This window comes from Poecilia latipinna, unplaced genomic scaffold (genome assembly GCF_001443285.1).
Source record: "Poecilia latipinna isolate Pla-1442-1.1 unplaced genomic scaffold, P_latipinna-1.0 Scaffold1284, whole genome shotgun sequence".
Lineage (NCBI taxonomy): Eukaryota > Metazoa > Chordata > Actinopteri > Cyprinodontiformes > Poeciliidae > Poecilia > Poecilia latipinna.
Window position 1 is genome coordinate 6,321 of NW_015113900.1, and position 26,428 is coordinate 32,748.

The 26,428-nt window shown below is 39.9% G+C and overlaps 1 protein-coding gene across 2 annotated transcripts in view; it reads left to right on the forward strand.

The window, feature by feature from the left end:
- Positions 1–5,996: 5,996 nt before the first annotated feature.
- The window catches only part of cicb (capicua transcriptional repressor b), a 43,365-nt gene continuing 22,933 nt past the window's right edge, over positions 5,997–26,428 (forward strand). The window contains exons 1-2 of one of the 2 annotated variants that reach the window (XM_015054881.1): positions 5,997–6,233; positions 14,330–18,305. In XM_015054881.1, coding sequence (XP_014910367.1) covers positions 14,450–18,305 — 3,856 coding nt within the window. In that variant the 5' untranslated portion in view covers positions 5,997–6,233; positions 14,330–14,449. The remainder of the gene's footprint in view (positions 6,234–14,329; positions 18,306–26,428) is intronic. The other variant, XM_015054882.1, reaches the window with a different exon arrangement.

Below are 26,428 nucleotides of genomic sequence, written 5' to 3' on the forward strand. Positions count from 1 at the left end.
TGGTTACATAATCCATTCACTGTTGGGTTCAATTGCGTGAACAAAAAAAAATGGGATTTTAGCAAAAAATAAATAAATAAACCATAATTTGGCACCAAGACCTGCTGTATGAACTTAGTGTCTGCACTATGAAAAGGTCAGGTTTTATGTTCAAAGTCAAAATCTGGCCTGTGTGTGTTTCCTGCTACCTGATGCTGGCCTGACAGCAGGGCGCAGCAGGAGTCCAGCGTCTCCGAGGGTCGAGTGACGGCCTGACGGCGACTGCACAGGGCGGGGGGGTGAAGGGTGGAGGTCAGGGGTCATTCGCCCTGTGGAGGAGGGAGAACATAGCAGGAGGGGCGGGTGCTAACGAGGCACAGGGGTCAGAAAAGAAATCATTAAAATAAAATAAAGCAGAGACATGTTAGTCATCATCAAAAATAGGAAGAAAATAAGTAAAATCAGCTAAATGGAAATACAGTTAATTGGAAAAAAAAAATATTCCCCTGATAGCTTTCATCCAAGAAGTTGGTTTCTGATTGAAAATGGCACTGGCATGTGGGAGAGATGAATTTATTTACAATATGGAGGGAGAAAAAAAACATTCCATAATTATTCACACAGTTTCTCAGTTAAAAGTCCTTATTGATTGTTAGAAACACCAAAATGAAATCTCTGACCGTTTGGCTTCAGTGATGAGCTCAGAGTCTTTGAGGGTGGAAGTCCTCTTTCTCATCACCCTAATCTTTCCCTCCCTTCACAGATGTGTCAAACTCAAGGCCCACAGGCCAAATCTGGTCCGCCAGACAATTTTATGTGGCCCTCTAGGCTCTAGAAATTACAGTAATGTTTTAAATATTATTTTATCAATCAAATCAGCAGATTTATCTGCATTCTGCTATTAGGTCAAGGCAAAAACAAGAAAAAAGAAAAGATTTTTATCCAAAGCAATTCAAAGTGATTTGTAGGAAGTTACAGGAAAGACAGAAATAAACTAAGAGTGAGCATAAATCATTGCCCATAAGAGAAAAATGTTAAAATACAGATATTAAAGTCACAAAAGAAACTACTTTTGAGTCATGATTTGAAGGAACCAATAATCTCAGGTTTTTATAAAGTTTGTTTCAAATAGGAATTGGTTCCATAAAATATTGACTCAGGGGAGCCCAATACATATCCATGCTGCACTTTTCAGAGTTTTATTAATAAAACAAAGATTTAAGCCATGCATCATTTTTCTCTCATCTTCCCAGTTGTACACTTTTGCATTTCACTGCGTCTAGATCAACATTTCACCCATCATGAGGCTTTTTGATCTGTTTAGCATCTAAGGCTATTTGACGCGTTAACATCATTGTCATGTTATGGCTGTTATGACGTTAGGTTGGGAAATAAATAAATGCTACAAATGAAAAATTTATTTTTCTTTTTTTTAAAAAAAAAAAAAAAGAAAGAAAGAAAACCAGCATAATAATGGGAAAGTTCAAGCCTGCTCAACAGCTTTGAGCCAAAGTATTTACCGACTTGTTAGGGAAGTTTTATTTCTTCTACCATGGACAGTTATCAGCTGTGGCTCATTTAAAAGATTCATTGTGGTTTTCCAACCTTGACACAAAGGCTTCTCCAGGCATTTGTAACCTGCTGTCTCTGACAGCTGACAGGAAAAGATTGGACTCAAACTGTACAAACTTTGTGAGAAAACTACTTTTAGTACTGATGAAAAGGACGATCAAAGTCCGGTCTGACTGCAAAGTAACTGCATCAATTCACAGCTTTAGATGCCAGACAGACACATGAGCAAAACAAATGCTTATAAAAAGAAAATTCTTGATATAATTTCTTTAAAATAGAGCTGAACTGAGGCAGCATATGTTTGGAGAAGAAGAAAGAAAAAATGAAGGCAATGTTTGATGAACAAAGAAAGAAGACCTCTTTCAACTTTTCACAAGAGCAGATCGATGCTCCTTTGAGTGTTAAAAATGTTGATTTTCTTCAGGGGAAAAATAGATTCAGCTAGACATCAATACATTCTTGAAGCAAACATCATACTATCTGGAAAAAAAAAGATACAAACAGCATAGCCTGTATGAATGTTATCTAAACGTCTGGATTCCTGAAATATGAAATGAGCAAAAAAAAAATTAAGCTGCATGTTTTGGTTGAAGGCTCATGGAAAAACCTTCAGCTCCATTTCCAAGGGCGTCATCAAAGAAAACACGTGGGCAGGTGTGAGGAGGAGTGAATGCAAACTCAGTGCAAAAGTTTTCAACATTTTGTCACATTTACAGCCGTGAACCTGAAAGAACTTCACTCGGATATTATGTGGAGGGGAAGGCAAACGAGGTCACGCAGCAAAAAATATTCATCGTTACAGATTCCTTCAGTGGCTTGATGTTAAGTTTGTCATACTTAAATGCTTCTAATCAAATAAATTTTAATTAAAGAAAAAGTAGCAACAAAAACTAATAACCAGATGTTTCCCCAACCCTTTTTTTTTTTTTTTTTTTTGCCCACTCTTCTTTCCAGCTTTATTATAAACTGAGTTTATTCCTCATCTGATTTGAATTTCTTTAGATTCAGGCTTGGTATGTTGGTTTTTAGACATTTAAACTTACCGCATATTGTCAGAATTTAAGAATCAATAATTCATGTATGGCTGCACGGTGGCGCAGTTGGAAGCACTTTTGCCTTGCAGCAATGATAAGTTTTAAGTACAGAAATTTTAGAGGAAAGAAAATAAAAGATGAAAGAAACATGTAAGTACAGCCAATATATTTATTTATGTATTTTTTGCAAAATAAAGAAACGGAAAGGAGGTTGCCATGGTGCAAATATACTTAAATGATCTGAGGTCTAAATTAGCTGGATGATCTAGAATATGTGAGTTTGCCAAAAAAGCAAAGCTATTCAGAAATTATTTTTTATTTAATCATTATTTTACCTGGAAGTTTCTTGAGATAAAATAATCTCTTTTTCAGGACAGACCTGGCCAGGAGTCACACCAGCGAACAGGATATTAAATAATAGGTACAGACAATTAAAACGTTGCAAAATTTCCTTGAGTACTTCCAAAATAAAAACGGACAAAAATAGATTGTGGTATTAAGACTTCATAAAATAATCTAAAATGATTTAAGAATAGCATTTACGCTCTTGAGTTAAACAGAAGAGTTTTAAATTCATTCGTCTGAATAAACTGTTGGCGTTTTAGCGACTTCTGCAAATTATTCCAGCGCCAAGGTGCGACGTAAAATAAATCTTCTGAGTAGATTTTAGCTACGGTGAAAAGAAGCAGATGTGATGTTGTGTCAACTTCTGACTGGAGACACGAGGCGAAGCAAATGTAAAGGCTGCTTATCCAAGGCAGCTTCAAAAATGAATTTGAACCAGTTGTTGTTGCCTCCTTTGTGTCACTGAATACCATGATAAGGCATAACGTTCACAGTGCTAATTCCTGAAGGCAGAGTATGTGATGAAATGCAAAGCGCTGTGAAATATTGTATCCAGACAACAAAGTGTTGAAGCTGCATTCATGTGGATATTGTCTCCATAGTACAACACATTCGGGAAAGTTGTTTACACGAGCTTTTCCCTGATCTCCAGCTTCATGCAGGATTTGTGTCGATACGAGAAGCCATGTACAGCTGTGAGCTTTTTCAGCAGATGTTCTACATGAGGTGACAAAGGCCATTTGTGATTTGTCATCAATCCATGTGCCCACATATTTGTAAGCTGACACGTTCTCAACGTTTTGCCCTTAAGGTCCAAATGCTTTACTGATTTAAGTATAAAGAACAAGCTTTTATATGTTTTTTTTAGGAGCAACTTCAAATGATGGAGTGAAATGTGGAGTCTGTAGTTATGTATATCTTATAATGGCTAGTAAAGCTACAATATGAATGGTTTTTCACAACAATGGAGATGAAATTATCAATTTTATGCAAACAAAACTCTGAAAAGTGATTGATTCACATTTAAAGTATTTAGCCCTCTTTTAATTTTCCCCACATTAAATACAATCTGCTGCAAATAATTAAGTAATAAAATCTGAAAAGCACAGCCTGCTATCTGGCCTCACAGGTCAATTATTCTTCCAGCGGTTTTCATTGCAGTAACAACTGCAAGTTTTTTGTGGTATGTCCCTTCCAGGTTTGTACATCTAGAGACTAAATTTGCTTCTGATTAGATGGAGATTGTCTGTGGAAACTAATTTAATGTTCTATACTTTGATAGAGTCATTATTTGATCTAAATCATTCCTTTGTTGATCTGGTTATCGTTAAGACTGTCTTGCTGAAATTTATCTTTGAATCAATTCTGATCAGCTTCTTTGTCCCTTTCCCTGTGAAAGCATACCCACATCATGATGCTGCCACCACCATGTTTTAAGGTAATTTATAGTGTGACCACAAAGTTTGATATCACCTTCTTCCACATTCCTACCTGGCTTGTGGCACACTTTAAATTGGTTTTATTTTGGCTTTCTTCAAAAGTTTTTGTCTTTCTATTACTCACTGCGATGCTTAAAGTTTTGGATATTGTTTTAGAACATAACTGTGATTTAAACTTCACTATTTTTATTTGAGTGTTCAAGTAGGTTAACAGATTTGTCGTCAGTTGCGATGCGTACCCATCACCGCTAGATGTCACTCTAAATCCACGTTTAATGAATTTCCATCTCTTCTGTCTCACAGATTTTCAGCAGACACACACACACACACAAACACACACACGCACACAAATGTAGGAAAGCACAGTGGGGAGAGGTTGCCATACACTTACAAAACATACAGCACCACTATCCAATCAGGGGCTTCCTTGTGTTTTCAAGTCTGAGTTTCCTATTTTCAACATTACAGTCCTGTATACCAGCAGGGGGCACTGTTCACTCCAGATCTGATGGTCTGCCTCAGCATGAGTCTGATATTCTACTACACACACTTGCCAGCGGTTATGTAATGTTTGCAATTATGGACCTATCTTCTGCAAGGTAGCGTCATTTTACGTTGTTTATGCAGAAACTGAAGGTCACCAACATATGTTGCATATCCAAGTAATGCCACGTGCAGAATGCCCATCTGACACTTGTCACCATATAAAACATAAGCTCGGGATCATTTTCATTATACAAATTCATATTCACTATCTGCAAGTTACAAACACACAATGTTAGCGGAGTTTACTACAGGCCACGCCCCGTAAGTCCAGCTGGTGGCAACACTCGTGATGACATCATCGCAACGCGCGACCATTGGCCCCGAGACGTTCCTCGTCCTTCCAATCGCCTGCCGAGGAACTGACGTTAGCCAGGACAGCTCCCGTTCACTTACAATAGAGTGGGCGTGGCTTGGAAACCACCTACGTCAGAGCGAGCCAGATTCTGCGCCGTGATTGGCTGAGAGCAGTGAAAGTGAGCGTCTGTTGCTGAGAGAAAAGGAAGGGGGGATGTAGTTGATGATCGGCTGCACCACACAAAGTGAGAATTAGCTCAGAAAATAACTTTTGGACGTAAACTTTAGCTCATTTTCCTTTTTCGTCTGTTTTAATTCGTCTTGCTAAAAGTATAAGCGGACACAGTAATAAAAACGCACGTAGCAACAGTTAGATGTGACAATGACCGCATAGGGCTGTTTGGATCCTTCCTGTATCAACTTGTAGCGGTTGATGCGTTATCACGCTCTACTCAGGGATAGTACTTCTGCTGTCAATTATGGTAAACATACTCCTCAAGAAAAGAGGAGGAGACGGAGGGGACATTTGTGCCTTTTTATTGGCTGGCAGTCTCATACTCCCTCCTCTCGGCCCTCCCTCATGCTGTTCCTATGGTTCCCAAAGCTCTTATTGGATACTGTAAAGTTTGGGACAGGACACCGGTTTCGCTCAGCATCCCCGCCGCCATTGGCTGGACCTCTCTGTCCGTCCGCTAGACTTTGACAGTCCGCTACGCCCTCTGCACCGCAGCGCCCGCGCTGTTTGGCTACTGTAACTGTCAGCGGACTGTCATTGGTCGGTTCCCCAGCTGTTAGTGGTTCATTCACCATTTTGTGACTGTAGTGGAAAAGGAGAGCGATAGTTTTTTTGTATCCTTGTTTGAGTTTCTGCGGAGGGGAAGAGACATGTTTTGTGCAGGAAAAGTAAAGTGCGAAGTATTCAAAGCCGACAGCAGAGGGATGTCACTGGGAGTTGCACTCGTCTCCCCATCGGGAAAATAGGACCGTAAATCTTTCTGTGGAATGAGGAAAAACGCTGTTTGAGGTGAGTTGGAACTAAGTTAGAAAAAGGTTAGTGAAGCTAAACTGACGTTCATTTTTATTTGCAGGAGTTAGCACGAGACTAGAATGTAGAAGCGCCAACGGTCGTCGAATGTTCCATAACCGTCCAAAGAAACGGAGTGACAAGGCTTCCGAGCCGAGGGGAAAAAACCCGAAGACAGGGGAGGGGTGGGAGCGTAACAGCCTAAAAACTTTCTGAAATGTTTCCCCATCCTCCTACAGAAAGATCCCGCATTAATGCAGTTGGCAATAACGTCGCTTGTTAATTGTAGAGTACTTTTTCTTGACCTTTGTTTTTGAGTTTTGCGCGGAGCCGCGGCGCGTAGCGTAGTAAAAACAAGCGACCTATTTGCAGCGTTGCAGTCTAAATGTTTACTAACACGAAAAGCGATCTAATTCGGGATATTTTAAAGGAAATCAACAAGGGATAATATAAAAATGCATTGGTGGAAAACGTCATTTTGTGGTTATCTTGTACCACCGTCTCGTAGCCCTACTACGACTACTACAACCACCACTATACTACTAATGCCACGGCTGCTTACTAGAGCGATAACGAAAAGATTTCTGCGTTCACCTAAGTTTTATATATCCTCGGTTCCTTGCAAGAAATCTATTCTCGGTTGTGCTTTCGTGCACACTTTTCCGTTATAGTGCGTTTCTTGCATACAAAACAACGCTGCATGAGAATAATTGGGGTTAAGATAATTAAGCGTTACTTTCAAACCGGTTGGTTTGTGTGTGTGTGTTTTTTTTTCACCATCCTGCACAGCAAAGCGCTTGACCGCCTCGAGTCATAATATACTCCTTTGACATTGTAGAGCGCCTCTCGTAGTACTCACAGAGAAGCCGGGGATGCTTTCAGTGTTTTCTCGGCTTTTCCCTCCTCTCGTCGTCACTCTACTTTCCTGCTCTGCTATCCCGCAATCATATTCGAGGCATCCCATGACATCTGCACATTTCTAGCAGTTTTGCAGCATTTATCTCAAGTCATTAATTAGATGCTTGTTTTGGACATTTTGATTTCATCTTTCCTGCATGTTCCCACTGTGGCATGCATTCCCCATTATCCTCATTAATGCTCCTGTGTGGTCCTGATGTTGTTGAGCAGCTGGGCATTGATGTGACATTGGCATTTCTGCCATTTGGTTCCAAACAGGAAGAGTCACCTCTGATCTATGCTACAAAAACCCACGATCAATCCTGGCCACAATGTGTACAAATGTCAGACCTTCTTAGTGCTTATATTTTATTAAAGATGCACCGATCAATAGGCCAGAGATCGGAATCGTCCAATTTTTCCTGATCAGAATACTGAAATATGTAATTATTTTTCCTGTTCATAAATGAACTCCCTTTATTTTCAATGTATAGCTGCATCAATTACTTTACATGTGTTTTTTTTTTTTACATAAATTGAATGTTTTTTTTTTCTTTCATTCCCTCAATTTTGTTCGGTTCAAAACCACCACATTTCTTTTTCTTTTGTGTGTTATAGACCTTACAAGGCAGGGGGGGGGGGAATAGTGTCGAACCTGATAGAAAAACAGACATCGGTATCTGCAGGGAAAAGCCCGATCGGTGCATCTCTTTGTTTTATTCATAATAATGTTATTGAATATCTGCACCGATCTACTAAACAATTACCAGCATTTCTGGTACGGCACAATATTCTCTTTCTGTAACAAGCGGCCCCTTTCGCTTGGATTCACACATACAGACACAAACACACACAGCTCACCCTAAAATTCCATAACTCCATATTCTTCTATTCAAATCATGTTGTCTGTGCAATCACCTCCGTCTCACGCATGAGCTTATAAACAAAATCGTGAGTGTTTGTTGAAGAGAGCATGTTGTCTGCTCTTTTTCCCCGTTTCACGTGTGAGTGTGTGTTCCCCGGTGACCCAGTTAAGGGCATAGCCGCCCTGCTGTACCGAAGAGTACGAGGACCACGACAGGCTTCACCATCACGGTCGTCCTTCTTTCCTCCTCTTTAAGTTCTGCCTCCTCTGTCACTGCAGCCCTGTGCCCAGACAGACACCCATAAAATGTTTCAGGAGGGAAGGATGAGCTGCATGGTGCCTACATGCATACATTCTCTTTGACATGAGCTGCCAATGCAGCATTGCACGAGGCAGACACGGTCCAAACCCGGCTGATACCTTTTGTACAACAAGCCGCTTGACTGCCCCCCACACCTTCTTTTATTTCATACACACAACCTGTGCCATCATGCAGCGGGACACATGCTGCCTCCTCTTTGACAAACTTAATAAACTGTCATCTGTTTATTAGAGTCTCATAGTTAAGTAATAAATACTCCACAACTTAATTTTCTCGTGGCAACACAGAGATGAGAACTCTTTATAAATGACCGAGCGGCGTGAGTGTACGTGCCTGGTGCTTTACATGCACCTGCATCCGAACTGAAAAACTCAGTGAAATTCTAGATTTTAAGCTCATCAGAAAACTTGTGTGCATTAATTGCGGATATGCAAAATTTATACAGTGAAAATGGAGTTATGTACATATAGGAGATTGTTTACATGGTAAAGTAAGTGTGTGATAATGTATAGGTCTAAGGGAGAGTTTAACAGTATGCATGACTGCGCTGTAAATTCCAGAGAGGGCATTTAGTGTGTGTGTAAAGTTTGGTTTTGCTGCCGACTGGGGCTACATTACAAGGAGGGTCCCTTTATCCTCTGTGTTTATTGGGTAAAACAGACGATTTTTGTCGTTTAAAGGGGGAGTCCAGTTTATTGCCATGGAGATTGCGATTATATGTCGATGTAAGATTTACGGTTTGCTTTAGACCAGAGCAGCAGCAAGTTTACTGGTGGCTGCCTCTAATGTTGGCTGGACAGTGTCAGGACTTGTCCAGATCACCTCTAAATTCCTTTTTCTCCTTCATCCAAATTCAGCCCAGAGGAGAACAAAATTGTATTTTCAGCATTTTTACTTTTTCTTCCAAAATTTTGACTGACATTTTATGCACTTCAGCAGCTCCCGCCACAGAGAAATTCTGATTCAGACTTGCTTGTTTGTATCATAACATTTTATTCAAGAAGTGGTTATCATGGATTGATGCTTTTTGATTTTTAAGTTAAGGGTTAGGTCACATGCGGTATTTAAATTCGCTGCTTCTCTTAAGCATGGAAATAGCAGATACCACATGCAGTCAGTGTAGTTTTTCCTGTCACTGTAGTCGGGGAAAGCAAAAACACATTCAACTTTCTACATGGAAAATGACAAAATAGCAAAAGGGTAATTCACAATCAAAATGATATACATTTTACTTTGGTTACAACTACTCTGGAAATGAAATGAGAACACACACACACACACACATATGCCTCACTGGCTTATCAGCCAGAGTCTCGAGCCTTTTGGGATGGCCATGAGCATAACCAAACACATTTTTCTGTGCTAAGATCAGATCCTCGCCAGTCATTTAGCCAAACAGTCAGACATGTGGCTCTGACTCCTTCCTCTTTTCCCATTTTTCAAAAGTTCCTTTACAGACCCAGCATTCCCAGTCCAGGCCCCGTCATCTCCTCTAATGAAGGGGTACTTGGTCTGGTACTGGTGGGAGGTACGTTCCTTCAGTCAGAGTTTTCTCTCTCTCTTTTTTTTTTTTTTTTCTTTTTCATGATTTTCAGGGATTAACAATTTAACCCAATTCATAAATACACATCTACATACAGAATCAGAGATTAAACATGCGCCTTTTTGTTGGAAATAATTTAGGTTTGAAGTATAGAATGTAATACATTTCATGTTCTGCTACTTTGTTTATCCACTACACTCATTTACTGGATGTTTTTATAAAATCTGAATGCGCTACAAATCAGTGAGACTTAAGCCAACATATTTATCTTAAATTAAATCCAGTTCTGTCATGCACTTTTAGAGTAGGTTTGTAGTTACTATTTATTATGGAGAGATATGTTTCAGGTTGTGTTTTTAAAGCTTCACTTCTCTTTGAAACGTCACTGAAAAGGTCAGTATGAGAAACTAGAGAGGCACCGATCATTCTTATCTCGGCCGAGGCATTTTCCTGGTTTTCTTTAAAGTCAGACCAGTGCCAGTTTTGACCAATTTTGATTTTTTTAAGAACCATGACACATAAAAGAGAAAACTAGTGCTGCAAGGTTTGAGTCCAGGAGAAAACGAAGAAATGACAAGATTATCTTCATTTAATTCATCGAATCATAATTTCCTAATCTGTGTCTGATTGTTTTAGTTAAAAAAAAATGTGGCATCAATTCAATTTGATCCACTCCTAGAACAAATAATGCATTTATTTAACACTTATAGATGAGCTTAGAGATAAATTTGTCCAATTTTGATCTTTATTGGATTGATTGTTTTAAAATTTGTGTAAAAGCCCATTCACAGGGACTGATGCAGGGATTAATAAATGACAGCGTCCCTGCTTGTGTTGCGAGCCTAACTTATAGACTGTTTATGCTGTGATACAGTCATGATTGCGTGAACGACTCTTGGTTTTGATTAGTCATTTTTGTCCAGGGAGAGATGAGTTTTTGTACGGCACGAAGATGAACTAGTGTGTTACTCATTTATGTTGTTGTTGTTAAACAGTTAACATTGAGGTCACCTTGTGTGTGTGCGTGTGTGTGTGTGTGTGTGTGTGTGTGTGTGTGTGTCTGAAAGACAGAGAAACTTTTTCAATGTCAGGACAGGAAGTGAATACGTGTAATGTATGAATTAGTGGGCAAGTGTTTATATCTGCATTTGTCGGAAATCATGCATTTGCACATGTGGGTGAGTTGCTGAGCATAACCGAAGGGGGAACACATATGCATACGTCTGTGCAGCTTGCTGTAAGTGTGTATGTCTGTAAATGTGTGTGTGTGTGTGTGTGTGTGTGTGTGTGTGTCATTGTATTAAGCCTGTAATCTTGCATCAGTGAGTGTGCCTGATCCTGCGCCAGGCTTTTAATTTCTCTCATTTTGGTCATATCTTACCGAGGCAGATTATTCCAATTATATTGTCTTTTTGGTGAAACACGAGTGTGTGTATGTGCGTGTGAGAAAAAGAGAGAGTATCAGTGTGACACTGACAAAAGGCGACTATGAAAAACTGAGACCTCGAGAAGAAGTGAGAGGGAGCCGACGAGTGCTAGAATGACTGTGGAAATTCCCACTGACTACACAGGAACAGCCTGTTTGATCAAACAACCAAACAGCCGTGTATTCCTCTCTTTCTCCCACTCGTGTTGTAGTTGTGACCTCACCCAGGCCTCCGCCAGCTATTTTCCTCTGATGGAAGTCAAAACAAATGTTCACTCCCAAGTTGATCGCATAGCATCACGTCCATAATGCGCAGCGTGAGAAAGCTTTGCTGTCACATGTTGAAGTGGATGGAGGGAATCGAGTGGAGGGATCATGGAAACGATAATAGAGACTTTAATGTGTGTGTGTGTGTGTGTGTGTGTGTGTTTAAATGAAAAAAAAGACTAACGATATCTTTCTCCTTTTCTTTCTCTCCTCTATTCTTTCTTTCCTTTATTGCTTTTGATACAAAGTGTTTTTGGTGACCTCTTACTTTTTTTTGTAAACCAACAAGAGGCTCAGTCATGCTTGACAATAAATTTCTTCATTGTTGTTACAATATAAACGTTATATTTCTAGAGTTGTAATGATACATCCAGCTTGGGAAAGGAGGCAGTGCACGATAACGAGTTCACGAGAATGAGACAAGATTTTAAATATATTTTTGGGAAAGTTAAGGATCCAAACGTTTTTCTTTGTTTATTTTTAAATCTAGATTACAGCTTTCACAAACTTCAAACCGTGTTGTAAAGGACCTGCAGACCTCTAGGGCGTTTTCTTGTATTCTCTTTATTCTTCTTTCTCTCAATCTTCCTCATTCCCTTTTAACATTTTGCTCCCTCGCTCTTCCTTTCGTTTTTTTCTCTTTGTCTCTGTCTTTTTTGTCTCCGTGTCCATTACATTTGAAATAAACCCAAAGCAATTTCTAATAAAGTTTATATATTAGAATAAACTTGTTATACATTTAAATATATTGTGTGTATAATATATCTAAATTATACATATATTTATCTAAATAAATATATGTCAAAGCAATAGCAAAAGCCGTAACGCTCCACTCATGAAATTAAATATCTTGGGCTTCTCCTTGGCACTTATAGGACACGTAAAAGATACTTATACATATATTTATCTAAATAAAATTTCAAACCATCATCGGTAAAAACTGTTTTAACATTCAAGTCTGCTCAACTCTTCTTATCAGTGCATCCCTAACAGTGCACCTCTGTTTAATGAAGAATTATCCTGAGGAAATTTGGCCAGTCTTGGTGTTTTAGACTTTAAACTAAACAGGATTCTTTAAAAACAGCAAAATTGCAGTTTGATTGTGATGGGAAGCTATAAAACAGATGCCAAATTCTGTGTTGTTAGCAACTAATCATTATCCAGTCAGTAATCTGACAGTGTGTACAAATCTGGGCCTCACAATATATTGCAAATGTATCAGCATTTTTGGATATCAATAATTAGCTAATTTTAACTGTTGAATGCATTTAGTTTCTCTAAATAGTTATAGTACAATATTCCTCAAGAAGCTACAAATAGGCAGACATCGTCAAATTCAGCTTTTTTTCTATAAAACTGTTTTTGAGATTAGATCGGGGTGATAAGAAGAACAAAAACATCTCAGTTTTGTTGTATTGAACAGTTTTGATATTCATTAGTGGTTCTAGTTTGTAAGCTTGAATCTGTTTCTGTACAAACGTAAAGAACAAATAAGTATCAAAACATTGATTATAACTAATGAGATTTAGTTTTCAGAATGTTTTATTAAATAAGTCCTAAGCTTCCTTGAAACTTACAGGACTTTATTGATTAATAATGGCACATTCTCATCTAATAATTTCATAGTGTTTCAATCCTATTTGCATTACTGTTTAAAAATGCAAATATGTTTAAGTACAACCAGCAAATGGCATAAATGTCGTTCACACTACACTACAGTCTCTCCTCCATCTGGTGAACCCACTCATAGCCTGTTAAGCCTCATGTGTCATCTGTCTTATTGCCTTTCAAAGCCTACCTTTACAATTTTTGACATATTTTGTTTCCCACTTAATAACCAAAATAGTTTTTTTGCCCAGCACCAGGTAAGGTGGAAAGAAGAAACTGCTTTTTACTTTCAGTTGGTTCAGACACTTTCCACCATACAAAGTCTATTTTCACCATGAACCAAAAGCAGAAAGACATAATTACCGTTTACTTAGGTATTTATTTATTATAGGTCATGTTGTCATTATGAAATACGCTAACAACTTCAAAAACTACATTATCCTAATACCTTGCAACCCAAATATAAATAATTTGTAAATCATATGTAATTCATCTTTCACACCATATAGATGTTTTGCTTCTTCATCGCTGTCGTTACCAAGTATTGTCAGCCAGCCTGTCAAGAAGTCTTTGTTAGTTGAGGGCAAGTCATGAAGTACTTGGTTTGTTGCTTTAAAATGAAAGCACTGAGTATACATACAGGGTGGCAAGCAAGTCAATATGGAGACATGATAATAATCTCTTAAAGTAAAACAGTAAAAAGCCATACTGCTTCATGAAGTAGACTTCTATTTGAAGAGAAATGTTGTGGGATTTTCATGTTGCAAGCTCTCGTGCTGCAAGATCTTAATTATTTACATTTTACAATTATTTTAGAGCCAGGAGAAATGTTTTGGAACAATATTTAGATTTTTTTTTTTTTTTTTTTTTAAGAAAAAGCTTAAGAAGAGTTTTGTTTTCCCTCTAGCGATCATTTTTGTAACACTGGAATCCAGGTTTAATGTTTTGCAAGCACACAACGACATGCATGCATGCCTGCACTTCACGGTGAATCAGGGCAGGCATGGAGGGTATGCCCACTGAAAGCATACTCTAGATATTGAGCAAATGTGAGTAGTGCAGTGTAGCTGACTTCCATGTATGGTGTAATTTTTTTTCCCTTAGCAGTTTCTGATTGTGAAGACAATAAATAACCTCCTGTCTGCTTTATCGCCCTTCTCTTTTTCAGATTACATGGTGGAAAGCACAGAAAAAAAGAAGAAGAGAGCAAAATATTTAAAGGAGTGCCTTAAAATATAAAAGAGGAGCCTCATATAATCTGCAACACTTTGTGTACAGTGAGCAAAAGATGGGACCGTTGAAGACAAATAGAAGACGATCTCCACCATTAACAAGAGGTAGAGGAGGAAAAAAACGAGTTGGTTCTCATCCCTTAAAAGAGAAAGACTCCAAAAGAGTCAAGAAGGAGACGCTTGTCAGAACCACACAGCACACACCCAGCACTCCTTCCAAACGCAAATACACCCCGACGCCCACAGATGCCAACTCAGATGACGAACCGATCACAAACAGCAATACTAACACTAAGGAGGAGACTACCGAGCAAATGAAACCTGTGGTGTTGGACACAAGTGATGGAAAGAAGCCAGAGGAAAAGACTGAAAAGGAAAAAACGGTGGGGACAAATGGAAACAGTTCCCCACCCACTGATTCTGTAGTATTGCCTACCTCTGCCCCAGCTCCACTCGGCATAGCTGCACCCCCACAAGCCACCAATCACAGTCCTAGTTTGGGCTCAGTTTCCAGTAGGAAGACGGCCACATTCAAAGCGCGCGTACCCAAGAAAAAATACATGTATGAGCACTTTGCTAACAATGCAAGTGTCACAAATAATATTCCTATCTCCAGCCCTGCTCTCATATCTAACAGCTACGGCAGTATCAACAGTAAAAACAGTGAAAGTGTGAATACTCTCAATAATATTTTTAAGCATAGTAACAATATTCCTAACAACATTAATAAAGGCACTAATGTGATCATAAATAGCAGTACTTCCAGTATCACTACAAGTGGTATTACCAGTATGACTAGCAGTAGTAACAGTTGTGCTGGAAGCCATAGTACTTATATAAATAGCATTAGCAGCAGAAGTAATAATTGCTCAGGTAATCAGCCATCAGTGTTAACAGTAGACAGTAAAGCTACAGAAGCAAACCATTTTGTCTCAGTGAAGGATAAAACCCTCAGGACGTCACATTCCAAGGAAAAAGACTCACTAACTGGGGAAAATGAATTGGAGGGTGCCCCTAACTCGGCACGCTCTTCCTCTACCGATACAGCTAGTGAGCATTCTTCTGACCTGGATGTGATGGAGGCAACAGGACCAAATGCTAATATCCACATCCTTGCTCCTTTCCTAAACTCACACCCTAAAGAGGTCAGTCTTTCAGAGGGACTAGCTGAAGCTCTGGCTAAAGGCATGAAAAACCAGAGAGTTCTGGCTCGCCAACTAAAAAGAAAAATGGAGAGTGACATGAAGACTGCCAACGGTAAAGATTCCTGCCTCCAATCTCCTATGTTTAGACCAGGGGTGGTGCGCAGGGTAAGTGGAGGTACTGTTGAAGTTCAGCTCCAAGGAGAAGAAACCCTTGTTAAATACCCCTTTTGTGGTGGGACTATGGTTACACCCTCTATAGAGGCTGAGAGTGCTGTCGACTTCATCTTAGATGCACCCCCACCTGGCATTTCCCCCGTAGCTGTTGGGACTCGAGTGTGTGTCCCATTTGGTGAGGAGGAAAGGAGTCCTCTGTTGTACAGAGAGGGGGTTGTTGTTCAGGTGGACCCCCACCCTGGTGTCTCGTTTCCTTACCAGGTACTCCTAAACGAAGACAGAGAAACTGTGGGTGAAAAGTTGGTGGGGGAGAAAGAGAAAGGCAAAGTAACGGGTCGGGTTGTCTGGGTGTCCCGACAGAGCCTGAGACTACTCATCCCTCCATGGGAGGTCTCCCAGTTAGACGGTGGGAGAGCAAAGGAGAGAGAGCTTGAGAGGGAAAGGGAGGAGAGGGAGCGCCGGGAGGAGATGGAGGTAGAGAGAGAAGTCTGCCAGTTAAGTATCGGCATGGGGGTGTTGGGAGGTGGAGCACGGCTGGGCCCTGGATTTTCACATGAGGGGGCTGCAGGAGTGCACACCTCTGGACCTGTACATTCACCTGCCAGTTCCTCCACCGTTAGCTCCAGTGTAGTGGCCATCACAAGTCATGGATGTGAAAACAACTTGTTGGGCAGAGAAAGACAGAAACAGCCTAACACACCAGAGGAAGATGTCGAGGTATCTCATTTTAACATGGGTCATTCCATTGGTCCAAAAGCGAACACTGGAACCTCCCAGTACAGAAACATTGTCTCCAAGCCGAGTAGTTATGTTCCTACATCCACTCACCTCTCACTGGTGAGGGGTGTAGGGCCACCTCATCTCTCTACAATAACTAGTCCTCTGCCAACCCCATCCCCTGCTTTACTCACCCCTGAAATAAGCAACACCACTCCAAACCTACCTCTAACCAAGACCACTCCCACCCAGACCCCTACTCCCACTTCTGGTGTGGGCTCCTCTCCGGGCTCCTCCCGTTCTAGGACTCCTCTCTCGCTGGCTCAGCAGAAATACAAAAAAGGCGACGTGGTGTGCACTCCCAATGGCATCCGTAAGAAGTTCAATGGGAAGCAGTGGAGGAGGTTGTGCTCTAGGGATGGCTGTATGAAGGAGTCTCAGCGTCGAGGATACTGCTCTAGACACTTGTCCATGAAAACCAAAGAGATGGAGGCAGCAGGGGGGGAAAAAGGAGGGGGAGGCAGCAGCTCAGGGACAGTGACCCCTTCAGACCTTCGGGGGAGGGCAAGCAGTGAGTTTGAGTGGGACGAGACCTCAAGAGAGAGCAGTGAGACCAGCAGCAGAGGAGACTCCAGACCTCGCTTGGTCCTTCCTTCCCTCCTCCCTCATGAACTGTCGTCAAGGTTTGATTTAGAAGAGTGCGAGGCTGCCAACATGCTTGTGTCGTTAGGAAGCTCCCGCTCTGGCACTCCCTCCTTCTCCCCTATCTCCAATCAGTCTCCCTTCTCCCCTGCCCCCTCTCCCTCACCCTCTCCACTGTTTGGTTTCAGGCCGGCCACCTTCTCCCCTATTACTGCATCCCCGGTCTTACAACACCGGCGACACCGGCAGCCCAGTGGTACAGGAGGTGGAGGGGGAGGGGGCAGTAAACCAACAACCCTAACAGGAGCAGGTGAAAGGGAGAGACATGTTTCGGGCATACAGCCCTCCTTCCACAGTAACCTGACGTTTACAGTCCCCATGAGCCCCAGCAAGAGAAAATCAGATGCACCCCCTCCTCCACCTCTTCCCTCACACCACCACGATTATACACCCAAAACAGAGCTGGAGCTGGGGGACCTCAACAACTCTTTCAGGGTGCTTTCGCCCCAAACACCAGCATCACATTCCCGCACACATACACCCACCCTCTCCCAGTTTAAAGGACTGAACACACCTTCTTCCAGCAGGCCCCCATCCTCTGCTGCTGCCTCTCCTCCTCCTCTGCTGGTGTCCGCAACCCCTCCCTCTCCCCTCTCCACTGACGGAGGGCCTCGGCGAGTGGTCCCTATACCCCAGCAGACTTTGCGGGATTCCCCTGTCATTGTTCGAAATCCTGAAGTCCCACTAGTGAAGTTCACAGAGTCTCCCTTGGAAAGAGGAGGAGGAAGAAGCGAGGCAGCTATAGATAACACCCCACCCAAAGACATTGCTTTAACCCCCCTTACTCCTCAACCCGTCACAGGCCTCCAGGTTCCTGTCCCAATTAATGCTGCTGCAGCAACAGTGTCCAATGGTACTGTCTTCTTGCGTAGCCCAGCCCAAACTCTAGTACTTGTTTCCCCGACACCTTCCTCTCTACCTCCCACTGACCCCACTGCCACCCCCCTCCAAGCCCTCTCAGTTGCCGTAAGCACAACAGTGACAGCTTCAGCTCTAAGTAGCACGGACAGCTCCGGAGAACGAGAAGACAACAAGTGTACCGGGTTTGGTGGAGAGGTCCAGCAGCCGGTTCCCTGTCACCCCTCTCCCACAGCTCTTCTCCCTCTGATCCTACCAGCGGAAAGTCTGCACCCTGCCCCTCGAAAGGACATCATCATGGGACGTCCTGGCACAGGTGAGTGTGTGTACAAATGCGTGTGACGTGAATGAGTTAAAAATAAAGGAGAGGAACTTTTCAGTCTCGCAGGAGGAAAAAATTTGCAATCAGCTGTTCCAAGATTATATTTGTGCATCTTGGGAATTTCTGTAAGTAGTATTCAAAAGCATAAAATAATTAAAAAAAAAAAAAATATATATATATATATATATATATATATATATATATATATATATATATATATATATATTAGAAAGTTCTAAAAATGCATAATTTTAGTCAGAGATTTCTGCATATCAGCAGTAATTTAGGCACAAGGGGTGAAAAATATATCAAATAATTTTCATATAAAGGATTACAAAAAACAGAACACTCATGTAAAAATACTGCTTGAAATACGACTATCTAATTTTAATTGGATGCATTTGAACATTTTTGAGGAATTGTATATTATTCTGCAGAATATTAAAGATATCCCATATATATTTTTAATTATATAAAATTTTTTTACATTCCATATTTATAATAATAGCTGCATTTTTCCATTAGTCACACACATTACTATCTCAGTTTCCACAGATTCCTAGTGTAATGGCCTTGTATCTGTACCTGGTACTTGGGTTTTTATTTTTCAATAAAATGGCCAAAATATGATTTTAATTATCATTTTTGCGAGGCTTAATAGCTTTATGGTTAATACAGATTATTTTGAGGAACAAGTACCAAAGAGAAAAACATCTTCACAAATTGAGCCAGAGGCATAGACAAAATGCCTTTTGCTTACTGAGAAAGCATAGCAAGTAAGTGTAATTTCTTTTCTATTTTTTTTTTCTTATGCTCAACACACACAAACACACGCGCACACACACACACACACACACACACACGGTTGGGAATTGTTTTGAAGCTCTGTCAAAACAATTCTACCTTATAAAATATCAAAAATAGAGGGTGATTCCTTATGCATCATATTTATTTTTAATTATTAAATACCAGCCCAGTAACATTATGCTGTGTTGTTCTTATTCATATTTGAGATTACATTTTCACTACAGGACAAGCTTAATCCAAAAAAAAGAAAAGAAAAACAGTTCACACTATTCTGGTGTTAGCACAAATATTTAAAATGCATAAAATGATCTAACTCCTTTCATTTCAAACTGTAGAGATTTTTTTTACTATGAATGCTAGAACAATATAGATTATTGTAATAATTTTAATGTTATTTCCTACATGTAGTTTGATTATAATACATTGGTAAAAAAAAAATAGCAAAAACAACAGTTCAAGTCATTTATTTTTTAAGGTCAGTGTGTAAATTGCTATGCATTTTTTGCCGTTCACTGTTGTAGAGTATCACAAATATACCGAGCCTATATTAGCTGAATAAGTGGTTGGGCGATCTACTCTGAGAAGCGTCTGTAGTCAGCTGTTTAACAGACCTGCAGCTTTCAATTCGTAGTTTTAAACCACAATGACATTGATGAGAGTGTGATGCTTCCTTTAATATCTACATCATAGGTGTCTCTGTTTTTTGTAACTGAAAATATTTCCACACCACCAAATCTGTCTATGTTGTAAGTGAGCGGAAGATATAAGCGCCTTGTTTCAGCCACCTTACTGACAGTGCACAGCAATGTGTGGCAGAGATGGCAGAGAGATTTTTGCATCTTATTAAAAGAACTTCAAACCCCAGTAAAACAGTGTAGATTTTGAAACCACATTTATTCATCTGATTTATTGTACCTGTTTCAGCCAAAAAAAAGAAAAAGAAACCTTTTAAAACACAGCTAATAAAAATTTCAAATAGAGAGCTGTAGAGAGTTACCTTCACATAAACATGCAATGACCTGAGTGTGCTGATGCCCAGCGAAGGAGGTTCCTGTCAGCCAGCATGCTGTTGTCCCATATGGCGACCCCCCAGTCATCGTCATGCCACTCTCCTGTTAAAAGTAACCAAATACTAGATCTTTCCACATGATCAGTGAGATTCCTGGAACCAGCACCTGCAATTCAGCAATACAGTGTGAAAAAAGATCAATCTGAGAATTTCTGAAAACTGATACTGTGTTATTCATAACTTTAGAAATTACGGCTAAATCTAAAGTGCAAAATTTCCAGACACAGATTAAACTGTTGTTTGAATTTGATCTGACTTACCAAAGTAATAATTGAAATACTATCCGTGTGCTTTTAATTGCAAATGGTTATGGAACAAAACATAATTTCTCTGTAATCCTCTGAGTGTGTCTCAGAGTGTGTGTGTGAGGGTTGGAAAAATGCAAAAGAGGACGTATGCGCTGACATGCATGCTGTGCTGTTTTGTTGTTTTCTATTGGGATTAACTTCTATATTATAAAGGATTAGCTTTGCAGATAGTGGAGACTTCCTCTTATATTTCCAGTCATTACGAAGCAGTAATTTTGAGGTTGAGTGGTACCAGTCGTGCCTCACCATATTTCCGAGGGACTGTACAGGAATAACAGCAGGGGTTTGTATTAGAACTAATAGAGATTTTAAATAAGATTAAAAAAAAAACTATTCTCAATGAAGAGTTGAGGTAGAAAAATGTTGAGAATTAGTTCTAGACAACAAATTACCATTTAGAGATAAAAACGAATGTGTGAGCAAGATGAACTGTATGTAGGCCAGCTGAAGCCTTTTCCCACAAATTGTGTTTTTTTTTTTCCCCTTTGCTGAAAAAGGAAAAAAAAAAAACATGTTTAGATCATAACCAGCATGGAAGAGATTGTTATTGAATACACAACAGCCCGGATAAAAAGGCAAAAGCTAGAATTCCAATGCATGTTTTGTTTCATTAATTCTTTTCTTATCTTTAAAATGTGTATACGTGTCGTCGACTCTCTGACCCCTGTAGCTGTTCTTACTCACAGCAGAGTTTTCCTGTTTGCTCATATGTTGTGTTTGTTTAATAGTAACTGTAAAGTGAAACAGGGTGTAAGCAGCCTCCATGGCCAGCTAAATGGAAGTGGGTTTATTCTGAATTGTGTGTCGGTGTGTGTGTCTCATGTACTGCAAGTATTAGTGTTTTGTGTGGGTGTGTGAAAAATGTGTTTCTCAAACTCTGCTGCTGGAGGAATGCGCTGCACTATAGAGTGTGTACAATGTAAGTGTGAGAAGATTATTTGTCATCGGTTTATCATTAGGTCTGTTACTTATGCACATACGGTGTCAGTCTGTCTGATTCACCTAACCTTTTGCCCTCGCTGCTTTTGCACCAATCGTTATGGAGGGATTCGCGGGTGTGACAGAAAAGTGGACAGGCAAGGGAAAGAAGGGGTGTCGTTTTGAGTCTACGCTTCTTCCACTGATCCCTTTTTTGCAGCTGTAGGGACGCTGAATGAATGAATGGCACCTCTTTGTGTGGGTGTGTGCATGCTTTGCTGCGTGCATGTCCGGAGTGCATGTGGTAGCGTGTCCAATTACACATTTGGTCTGTTTCTGGATTGCAAGATTGTGCAGGTATTATTCTTATATTTATGTGTTTTCTATCAGCATGTGAAATGGGGACAATTAATATTTCTTTGTGTTTTTTGAGGTTTGAATAGTTTTAATACTATATGAATAATAATATAATATAAATTGCTATTCTTCTTTTTAATATTACTCTGGCGTACTTTAATGGGATTTTGTGATGGACCATCTAGTGCACAATTGTGGAGATGAAGGAAAGGAATGCATGGTTTTTTTAATGCTGTAAAAATTGGTAAAAATGTGTGTGACGCAGTTTTAATGTGTGTGTGTGATGCATTTGTATTCAGCCCCCTTTAATCTTCTATGCCTACATAAAATCTAGTTCTTCCAACTGCCTGTAAATGTCCCATAATTAGTAAATAGGGTTAGTCTGTGTGTAATTTAACCTCGGTATATACAGCTGGTCTGTCAAAAACCTCCAATGTTTTTTAGACAGTCGTGAAAAGATCAAGGAACACACCAGACAAGTTACAGTTCTGGGTAAATTTATGACTAGGGATAGGCAGAGGTTGCGCTAGATTTTTTCATGCAGTTGGATGATATATTCAAATGCGCTTTGTTTTAATTAATATTCAACAAGCTCAACAGTGCATCCACATTGGGCTATCACGCATCAATGAATATTACATGAATAAATGTAACATTTTATCCATAGTGAAAAAAAAAAACACTGACTGTGGCCCCAATAACATAAACACATTATAATGCAATAACATATAAACAATGAAATTAAATGACTACACTTAAATTATGACCAATTCACCTGCAGTGATTTGAATGGACAGTCTTACAACTTCCTCTTGGTGCCTTTGGACCTGAATTGCGCACCTGCTTGTGCATAATCAAATGTCTCAAGGTTTTGTTGTTGATCTGGAAGCCAAATCTGTGCTTTGCTGGAGACTGGAATCACAAGCCAGAGTTTTTAAATCCTGGAACATTTCTCCAATTTAAATGATCAATTTAAATTTCTGAACGTGTGTATGCACTCTTTCTGCAGCAGATGAGGTCTAAAACCTTCTGTTCAACGTGTTGTCAGCTCCCGTATAGCGAGATGTATTTAGTTCTGGGTTCAGATCAGAGAAGGGAATTCATTTATTTTTATTGATTTATTTAGTTACCTCCACACGATGTACCCTGTGCATAAAGTTGAACATTTTTGCGCGTCTGCAACAAGTGGTCAAGTATGTGAATTATAAACTGTCAAAATGATGGACAACCTTCAGATTTTTCCATCCCTGTTTAAAACAAACAAAGACAGAAAATATTCTGTCAACAACACCCCTGCTGATGGTATTAAACAATATCCAAATATTTTACCATCTCACAAAACACTGGTCAATCCATCATCTGAAAATAGAAAACGTTTTGCACAACTGAAATCCTACCAAACATGGCTGTCCACCCAAAATGAGAGGCAGGGCAAGAAAAGGCTTTATTCAGAGACAAGTTAAGTAGTAACCATGGTAACTCTGGAGGTGCTGCAGAGATCCACTGCTCAGGTAGGAGCAAAGGATCCACAACTTTTCCACAAATCTGGCCTCTTTGGAATGGTAGCAGTATTGTTGCATTGCACACAGTAAGTCAGACGTTCCTCTGTTGTTTGCCATTGCAGTGGAAGAAGATCCTGTGGTCGGATGAGGAATAATTTACTTGGGCATACATGTTACGAATTAAACTAATGCCCTGAACAAACTGTTTCCACTGTGAAACATGTTGGTAGCAACATCAGGCTTTTCCTTCAACAGAGGCAGGGAAGCTTGTCAGTCGTTGGGAAGATGTATCTAAATGTATCTAAATACAAAGCAGAAAAGGAGGTCCAACTTTCAGCAGGACAACAACCTCAAACATGCAGCCAGAGCTACAGTGGCATGACTTGGCATACTCATGTTTCCTAAACCTAATATTATTGATAATCTGTTGCAAGATTTGAAAACTGAAGTTCACAGACACTCTGTGTCCAGCCTGACTGAGCTGGAGCTATTTTCCAAATAAGGAGTAGATATAGATAGAGGCGTTGCCCAGAAAGGTTGCCTCTGTAATAACAGTAAAAAGTTGTGCTTCAAATTATTGAATTGAATGGGAGGAATACTAATGCACTTCAGTTTCTAGATACTAATTTCTCCAAAAAATGTGAAAACCATGCATCACTTTTTCTTTCATTTCATCAATGTGCATTACTTTTTGTTGGCCTGTCATGTGGCATATTCATAAAATACATGTATGTAAATGTATCACGAAAAAATGCAAAAAGGTTTATGGGTTATTAATAGGCAGAAATGTTGGTGTTTATTTTTTGGGGGAAAAGAAACGAAAGATAAAATTGCCACCTCACGACTTATGCAAAAAACTTTTGAGTTCCCTTGAGCTCGAATATAATACTATTAGAAATATGTGTTTATGGTTGTGTAATGATAATGACTGTGAGTCAGAGCACACACTGACACTCAGTGTCAGCATCAGCATAAATTTGGCCTGATTTATGCCAGAAAACTACAGCGGTGTTTCTGGGTAGGTGAAAGCACCGAAACATCCTCACCAACTATTCTATGAAGTTTGTTGCCAACTCTACAGTCTTAGATATAAAATTTGTCAGATCAGCTTATGAACTGTTGATTTTCTTTTAAAATACACTAAAGGGATTATAGATTGAAATATGTTTCGAATAAATGTTAAGAATATTTTATCAAGTAAAAATAAATTACTTTTAATTAGGCTGAAGCTCAAAAGACAATGTATGAAGCATACATGTGAGTGTGCCGTATGTTTTTAATTACACAAATTTATTAAATAGCACAAAAATTACCTCTGAAATACCTTAACTATTTTTGGAAAAAAAAAAAAAAAGTCTGATGGGGAGAATTGAAAAGGTGAATCATGAGACCATTTTGTTAAGGTGTCACACGCAGCGTGTGTGTAGAAGACCAAGTAACAAAATGTCAATCACCCAGTACCGGATATGATGTGTGAGCGCCAAAACGTCTGTTGCCATGGCAACACAGCAAACATCTCACGATGCAGCTTGTATGACACAGAATATTCTCAGATAGAAATAGCGGTTCCCAAATGTGTGTGCGTGTGTGTGTGTGTGTGTGTGTGTGTGTGTGTGTGTGCGCGTGTGTGTGTGTGTGGCTGTTCGTGTGTGCCCCTGCTCACTCAGCGAGGAGGAACTTCAGCTCTCTCACATCACACGTGTTGTTCACACACACCAACACATCATGAGGCTCTCTTGTCGCGCCTCGGCCGTTTCAGACAGCATCACCCCAACGGCGGGGACGATCCAGAATTATTGGAGGGTTTCCTCCGAAGTACCTAATGACTGAAATGTTCAAGAGAAGAACTCATTGCAGAAATTTAAACACTTACAGTCAACACACACTTAGGGAATACAATTAAACCCAAAAATTGTTTCTATTCCAGGCAGCTCTAGATTTAAACATCAAGCAAGAAGTTTGTTTCTTAGTGGAAAACCACAGGCATCAAATCGTGTCATATTTGAAGATATTCAGTTCTCTGTTTTGTTGACATTTATACCAAAGCGATACCAAAAATATTTATACCCTTTTCTATAATCAGTTGATGCCTTTATAAGCAATGAGCAAATGCTTTAAATGCTGATATGATTTTGTGCGTCTCCACTGGTATTTTTAAACATTTATGCTTTGCAAATAGCTCCAACCGTTGATGTTGGAGGGAATCCGTGCAATAACCCTAATCTTTAATTCCCTTAAAGAATCTCCAGCAGATTAAAGTCAGAAATCTGGGTGGGCACTTAAATATAAATCTACTCAGTATATGAATAAGTTTTTTGAGCTTACTTCTTTTACTGATACCATATAAGAAGCATTCTGCATTGAGAGATTTCATGAATCTAGCTCTGAGGACAGTGAAGAAAGCGTGAGTCTGTTGTTTTTGTATTTATTTTGTATTGATTCTGATAAAATTGGTTTTCTCAACTCGTTTGACAAACTTTGTTGAATGTGAACATTTTTGTGAATGGTCATAAAATGCATTTATGCTTTAAAATAATTTATGCATCTTTTAATAATGAATATTACTGATGGAGAGGATTTTAAAAGAGGTGCCTTACAGTCTCTATATTTTAAAAATAATTCATAATTCGTAGTGTGTCGTTGAGTTGCTCCCTAACGGAAACAATCGCGCACAGTTTGTGGAACACCGAGTAAACATGTCACACTCCTCTAAGTACACGTGAATACACTTTTCCACACTTGGACGCATCCCTCCCTCTGCTTTTTTCTTCTCTTTTTTAGGTTTTCTTTTCTTACTAAAGAATTATGACACTTTTTTAACTCTTCGCTTCATCGCATTGCAGTGCCTTCGCTACCCTTCCTTTCCACTTTTGCCCTCCTCATCCTCATCTACCCGGATACGGATACCCGGGAATAACATCCCCGCTCCCTCCCGCCCCTGCTTTACGTAATGCTTAAAGCTCTGCATATCCTCCCTGGCCATGGCAACAACCACATCTGGATCGCACAGCCATCTAGACTTGCACCGAAGCACACGTGAAGCCCCCTTCAACACCTACCACTAAAAGTCGTGTGCAACACTGATCTATTTTCTTAGTAGGTGAAGCATAGAGGAGGTTCTCAAGATGCAGCGCTACACGGGGTTTTCTTGATCTG